At 42.4% G+C, this 7,488-nt stretch overlaps 1 protein-coding gene across 1 annotated transcript; it reads right to left on the bottom strand.

The window, feature by feature from the left end:
• Positions 1–1,381: 1,381 nt before the first annotated feature.
• On the bottom strand, positions 1,382–2,670 carry LOC131137072 (transcription factor HES-2-like). Its single transcript, XM_058084597.2, has 4 exons — positions 2,565–2,670; positions 2,365–2,460; positions 2,182–2,269; positions 1,382–2,095 (listed from the first exon to the last, which is right to left on the bottom strand). The coding sequence occupies exons 1-4, from the start codon at positions 2,655–2,657 to the stop codon at positions 1,764–1,766; spliced, it is 609 nt and encodes a 202-aa protein (XP_057940580.2). The 5' UTR covers positions 2,658–2,670; the 3' UTR covers positions 1,382–1,763.
• Between the last annotated feature and the right edge of the window lie 4,818 nt (positions 2,671–7,488).

Genomic DNA, 7,488 nt, shown 5'->3' with positions numbered 1-7,488 from the left:
ATGTTACGTTTGGTGCAGGTTGGAACCCAAGATGCGAGCCAGACGTATTTGCTGAACAAACAGTCTTTATTGAAGTCTTAATAGCAAAAACAAAAACAAAAAAACAAGATGCCGGTAAAAAGGCCGAAGACATACCATAACGCCAGCACAAAACATTGGCAGTGGGTCAGAAGAGACACGAAGACGCCAGAACTGAATGGAGACCCTACTTCCAACGGAGGGCCGTGAACACAGCTCGGAAGTATGCATCCAAACAGCGGGGACGAGACGTCAACACACTGGCATATGCTGAAAACCCTGGCTAAAGTAGGCCTAATAGCCATTTTGCCACAGGTGTGTCTCCATGCCCCGCCCCCAATCAGCACACTGATGGTCTGGCATCCAGAATTTAAAGGGCCCTAACCAAAAATCATGCTAGCTAGCCAAAACAAACAAACAAGTCGAACAGATTGATTAAATATTCCAGGTCTACAAATGTTGGTTATACTGTAAAAAAAATCCAAGTTGACTCAACTTAAAAAAATTTGTAACCTCGCTGCCTTAAAATTTTGATTAAATCTAGCAAATTATTTCAGGTAATTTCAACTCACAACTAAGTTTCTCCAACTTAAACGTATTGCTTTGTTTTGGGAACTTTATTAGGTCAAATAAACATTTTTGTTGTATCAACAATAGAAGTAATCTCAACTCACTTTTGAATTCATTCATTCATTTTCTACCACTTATCCTCACAAGGGTCCCAGGGGTGCTGGAGCCTATCCCAGCTGTCTTTGGGCGAGAGGCGGGGTACACCCTGGACTGGTGGCCAGCCAATCACAGGGCACATATAGACAAACAACCATTCACACTCACATTCATACCTATGGACAATTTGGAGTCGCCAATTAACCTAGCATGTTTTTGGAATGTGGGAGGTTTCCGGAGTACCCGGAGAAAACCAAACTCCACACAGAGATGGCCGAGGGTGGGATTGAACCGGGGTCTCCTAGCTGTGAGGTCTGCGTGCTAACCACTCGACCGCCATGCAGATTTGAAAATGAGTACAGTACCACCGCGGCCCACACTTTGGGAATGACTGCTCCACACAAAATATGCTCCATAAATTCAGTTTTTCTAGGAATCGGGGAGGCACAGACCGTATGATGTTCTCTTAGGACAGGCACACTGCATGTGCCACAATTTGAATACCCTTTAACCCTCTAACCCTTTAAGTGTTTTCAACATATTTAGATAGGAGCTGGAAATACTCTAAATAGTTTAGATTTTAAAAGAAGCGACCAAAACACACAATATATACCGCATTGCAGTTTTATTTGTTTTTTTTATATAACAAAAATACAACATTTGCTGCAAATAGCAAAAAATGAACACATCCCAAGAGAGATACTTGCAGTGACACACAATATGTCCACAAAGTCAATCTGCACGGATTCAGCAACACTGAAGTCCAAAAGTGCAAATTCATAAACGGCGACCCCCAGGGTCTTACAGGGCTGTTTCAATAGCCCTTAGTCATTCGGTCCTCAATGAAGGCCAAACATTTGACGTAATACATACATGCGGATGTGGAAAAAAATATACGACTGTCTAGATTTGTCAACTTAATACTGGACAACTGACGCGTACGCAAAATGGAAGTATACAATACTCATGCTGCTGCGATTTAACAGGTAAATCTTACATTTGTACAAGCTAACATGTCCAAATAACATATTTTAAAGTCACTTCACCACTGAATTGCATTGGAGCCACTAGTGAATAATCTACCAGGGTCTCCACACGGTGGCGCTGTCGTGCTGCGGTGCATCCCGAGCCCCGCTGGAAGCGAGCGCCGCTGTTGGGCTCCGCTGCCAGCCCTCCAGTTTACAACCAAGGCGGGACTTGAGACTCAGGAGCTTCTGCTGGATGTGAGGAAACCCTGTGGAGGTCTGGGCGCAACAGCTGAGGCAAGACCGACTCGCTGTGGCTGACATGGACCGCTTGATGAAGTCCGACACCCGCTGGGAAGCTTCCTGGTCCAGAGTGGTTTTGGGAAGGAGGGCTGAGACTCGCTGGAGGCAGGCTTTGTAGCCTTCTTTGTAGCTGTCCGTGTCATCTAAAAGGATTGTGAAATGTGTCCGTTAGTGTTTGTTAAAATAGAATAAAACATATCTATGAACATCTTAACAAAGCAGTACTCACTTTTGTTGTGGCCAGGCGGGATGTCACTGAGGAACCTCACAGTCATTTCAAGGATGTCTGCCTTCTCCAGTTTGGAGTAACGGCTTTTCTGTGAATAGTAAAAAAAAGAGCCAACGTCAAACTTCTGTTTTTACGCTTGAAATGTTCTCAATATTAACCAAAAACGGGGGTGAGGGGACTTACATCTTTGCCAGTGAGAGGGAGAATCAGGTCTTTCAGGTGGTTCAGGCTGTTGTTAATACGAGCGCGCCGTCTTTTTTCCACCAAAGGTTTCATCGTCTGCAAAGAAGAAACACAGTTTAGCATATGGTTGGACATTAAACGCATCATCTAAGCACATTTGTATGAGAAGAAGAAGTAACAAATAAGAGCCCGCAACTCACCTTCCTAAACTCAAAAGCTTCTTTCCTTTTGGCCACAGTGAGCCTCGTGGAAAAAGAGGCGCGCAGAGCCTCACAAGTCAAGTTCGGGGACATTTTCTTCGTTGTTAGTACTCGAGACGTGTTCTCGATAGATGCAGGAGAAGATGTGACTCCAACGGCCGCAGGCTTCCGTTTATATACGCATCCACGGCGTCCGTACCCGTGCGTCACGGCTACGCCCCCAAGCCACCGCCAAACGATTTGACTGTCCACTTATTCCACGACGACAACAACTGAAAAAAAGCATCGCGTTGTTTGAAAATGTAACCATCTGTCTTTTTTTTTTAAATCCAAGCGTGCTTGTCTGGGTTATGATAGGCAAAAAAAAAAACAAAGAAAGAAAGAAACATAATCCATACCCAGACGCTGTGCGTAATGCCCCAATACACACCCTGCAAACAATTATAAATATTTATAACTCGTTGTAAAATGTTTAATATATATATATATATTTGCAATATGCTGCTTTATATGCAGAGGAGAGGAGGTGAATGCACTGTAATAGTGGTGCGTAATGACGCACACAGAAGCATATTTTGCGTATATCTGAAAATGAAGCAACAAAAAAAGACAATAAAAATAAGCATAATTAGATTATACATACACATATACAGATATGTTTATATATAAACACATTTCTGGTGATGGGGTGTCACTGTATATAAGATGCTTGATTATACATATATTTTTCCACAAGGATTTATTAATTAATAAGCACATTAAAGTAAGACTATGTAGTACGGGGTTATTATAGAATTATTATAGCTTGTATGCATGTAGAAAGATGAGTCCTGTTCCAATCCACGTCACAGCTTTAGCAAACCCAAGCCACGCTACTTTAAAATAACATCTGCTCTTTCCATTTTTTTTTTTTTTGCATATGAGGTTTTATACGCTTTCTATAGCCGGGGGGGTGGAGTCTCTGCCTTATACTTACGTATGTGTGTGTTTGCTTCATGCTGGGGCGGTGGGGGTTGAAATAAAAGGGTGGACATGCATTTGCAGACACAAAAAGACACAATCTTACAAAATAATGTCAAATAAATGATGGTTCATTGAAAGTGTATATTAGGGTACTTTACTAGTACTTTAGTACTACTTTCCAAGTGCGTCCTTATACTTGTAACCGAAGATGTAAGTCAAACCATCAGATGCCACAGCACTCAGGGGAACCACGCGCGCAGCACGCGCCACGGCGACCAGATGGCACCCAAGTCCACTTCCCCCCCCAGCCCCTACCCCCATCCTTCCATCCTTCCAACCCCGCCTGCAAACACCAGCATCCATTCGTTTATCATCCATAACACACACACACACACACACACAGATTTCTTTTGACGCAGCTTTTTCTGAACAGGCATGACACATGAGCTCCAAGCGCTTTTTTGGCGTGGCTACCCCATCTGCTTGCTTCTGTAATGATGTGAATGAAGTTCAACCGAAAAGTATCAAAAAAGTACCCCCCTACCCCCTCCACCCCCAGTTTGGAGGCTCCTTGTTGCAATTGTCTTCTACAGGGTCACCATTGGATATCTGAGCGTCCCAGCCGCTATTAAATCATTGATTGTCATTTATGCATATTGTATTCACACACACACACACACAATTTACGGTTCATTCGGTTTGATAGATTTGTGTTATGGTTTGATCATTTTCAGTACCAAAAAAATGCTTCATTGAAATTCTGCTCACCTTAAAAGTGCAGTTTTACTTTTTTTTTACTACCACCATATAATAAGAATTACAGCCAGACCGCCAGGATTTTTGGGGCCAATGCGATACTAAAAGAAAGTTTAAAACCAAAAGAATCCAATATATACACTATACCGCTCAAATGTTTGGGATCACTTGAAAATGTCTTTGTTTTCCAACAAAAAACACATTTTCACACATTTCACAATTTTTTCCATTTCACAAACATTTTTATCCATTTCACATTAATTCATTCATTTTCTACCACTTATCCTCACAAGGGTCGTGGGGGTGCTGGAGCCTATACCAGCTGTCTTCAGGCGAGAGGCAGGGTACACCCTGGACTGGTGGCCAGCCAATCACAGGGCACATATAGACAAACAACCATTCACACTCACATTCATACCTATGGACAATTTGGAGTCGCCAATTAACCTAGCATGTTTTTGGAATGTGGGAGGAAACCGGAGTACCCGATGAAAACCCACACATGCACGGGGAGAACATGCAAACTCCACACAGAGATGGCCGAGGGTGGGAGTGAACTCTGGTCTCTGTGAGGTCTGCGCGCAAACCATTTGTCCACCGTGCAGTCCCTATCCATTTCACAAACAATTTAAATGAATCAGATGATTTTCAAAGAAGGATGTACATTTTTGCATAGAGGCCTACTATCAACAACTGTCAGTCCTCTGCATCAATCTCCTGGTATGGCTGCTAATCCAAGTTCATCATTTTATAAGGCTAATAGATTATTAGAAAACCTATCTAAAAATCTAAACTAAAATCTCTTACCATGCTGTTAACTACTCCCTTCAGAGAGCAGCACAAACTGTCTAACAAGGACAGAAAAACGCTGCACAACTGTGTAAGAAGACAAATATCTGAGAGTGTGTAGTTTAAGACAAAGACGCCTCACAGGTCGTCACCTGGCAGCTGCACTAAATAGTAGCCGTCAAACACCAGTGTCAGTATCAACAGTGAAGCGGCGACTTCAGGATGCTGGACTTCATAGCAGGACTGCCAAGAAAAGGACTGGCCCAAAAAAATTCCCAATCCCAAACTTTTGAGTGGTAGTGTAGGCCAATAACCGCTATACTGTATAATGATGATATGAATGAGATAGTTGATACTTCTTATTGGAAGTATCACAACATATCGTACTGAGCCATCACTTGGTGCAAGATAGTGCTAGACACCACTGACACACATTAAAAACCAAGCTGAGTCCACACGTTTGATTTCAAAGCCTTCGCACCTTCACCACTTGAGTTTGCCGTTGTGCTTTTGATTTTTCTTTGTCTATGACTTCTGCCCAATTTGACCAATAACTTTGATCTTGCTGCAAGAGCCGTCTGTCGGGGCTTTGACGCTAACTTTACCAATCCAAATACTCAATTTTTTGCTCAATATTTGTTCCAGTTTGTGGTCAATGTAACAAAATATTGTTATTATGGGCTGTATTACGGATCGGATCGTATCACAACCATACTTCCTATATTCCTTTTCATGTATTGTTGCGGGCGGCACGGCGGTCTAGTGGTTAGCGCGCAGCTAGGAGACCAGGGTTCAATTCCACCCTTGGCCATCTCTGTGTGGAGTTTGCATGTTCTCCCCGTGCATGCGTGGGATTTCTCCGGGTACTCCGGTTTCCTCCCACATTCCAAAAACATGCTAGGTTAATTGGCCACTCCAAATTGTCCATAGGTATGAATGTGAGTGTGAATGGTTGTTTGTCTATATGTGCCCTGTGATTGGCTGGGATAGGCTCCAGCAGCCCCTGCAACCCTCGTGAGGAAAAAGCGGTAGAAAATGAATGAATGAATGAATGTATTGTTGCAAGGGGTAAAAACTGTTGTTATTTAATGGAATTTTGTTAAAATACTCAAAATCAACTTTCCCATGACTAATTAACCAGAAGAGGACATCAAGACCTTCTGTGTAAAAAAATATCAACCTTTGGTGATTCTTCTTCTACTGGGCGTCTGTGAAGGTTTACCACCCCCATCATCATCATCATCATCATCATCAGGATGCAGCACAGACAAGCTCTTTCAGAGGCACACTTGCTGCACGCGCCCCTCGCAGTCCCGCTGGGATGGAGAGATTAATGGAGGGGAAGGGGGGGCAGGGGAGGAATCGGAGGGGTCCCACCTCTCCTCCCATTGCTTGGCCGTCGGTTAGAGTCCCCTTTTGTCTTTTCAAGTAAATTGGGCGTCTGTAACCCATCTGTGCAGGCCGGATAACAGGGACCCTTTGTCTGTCAAGGGCCAAACACTTCACAGGAATTAAGAGTCAGATGCACAGTGCAGGTTTTGGGATGATGATGAGGGAAGGGAGAGGCGGGATGAGTCCGGAGAACACGGGAGTAAAAATTTAATAAAAGAAACGCAAGCCAGATTTTGAGCTGCGTGATGGTTTTGTGTTACACATCAACAAAATTGTTGTATTGTAGTACCCCTTAGTACTTACACTTTACTGATTTACTGATTTAAAGAGGAACTGCACTTTTTGGGGAATTTTGCCCATCATTCACAATCTTTCGGTGAAACATGAATATTTAGTTCCCTTTTCTGTGCATTATAAAGCAAGAAAACGAGTTAATACGAGCTAGCTAAAATGCACGTCATTGGGACACAGCGACTTAGACGCTTAAGCCTTAACAAAAAAGCAGCTATTGTTATTGTAATGGTGATGGTACTGTGTTCATTTTGTTAAAGTTAAACGCAAGTTATAAATAATGCCTAAATCATGGCTATGGTTATGGTAATGGTAATGGTTTTATTTCATTTGAACATGCATCAGATTCCAATTGAGTGCATCCCATAATCAGTTCACAGTTCCACATGTCCAAAAGGAGTAGGAAGAAGCAAAGGTTATTAAATCCTACCCCTCCATCTGGTACTTTTGCAAACAGTAACTGTTGCATTTGTTCACTTCCTGCTTTCCATAATACAGTTTTTTGTTTGTTTGTTTGTTTTTTATTTTTTTATTTTTTTTTTTTGTCACATACCGAAGTACAAGGTGATATGACCATCCAATGACATAATGGGTACCATAGTAAGTGTCAATATAGTGATATATATAGCACATCATGACTGGTTCAAGACTCTTCATCCTTGTATTTAGCAAACATCAACTGCTTGTATTGTTTCTTGAATTGGCTCATCGTTGTGCATTGTTTGACTTCCTT

This window comes from Doryrhamphus excisus, linkage group LG17, assembly GCF_037039965.1.
Source record: "Doryrhamphus excisus strain RoL-2023G ecotype Guam linkage group LG17, RoL_Dexc_Guam_v1.1, whole genome shotgun sequence".
Taxonomy (NCBI): Eukaryota; Metazoa; Chordata; class Actinopteri; order Syngnathiformes; family Syngnathidae; genus Doryrhamphus; species Doryrhamphus excisus.
This window is presented reverse-complemented; position numbering and strand designations above follow the sequence as displayed.

Coding starts and splice junctions, on each gene's coding strand:
- LOC131137072 (XM_058084597.2), bottom strand. CDS start 2,657: ATGTCCCCGAACTTGACTTGTGAGGCTCTGCGCGCCTCTTTTTCCACG. Junction 2,270..2,364: donor TCCCTCTCACTGGCAAAGAT/GTAAGTCCCCTC, acceptor TACTATTCACAG/AAAAGCCGTTACTCCAAACT. Junction 2,096..2,181: donor CCCGCCTGGCCACAACAAAA/GTGAGTACTGCT, acceptor CAATCCTTTTAG/ATGACACGGACAGCTACAAA.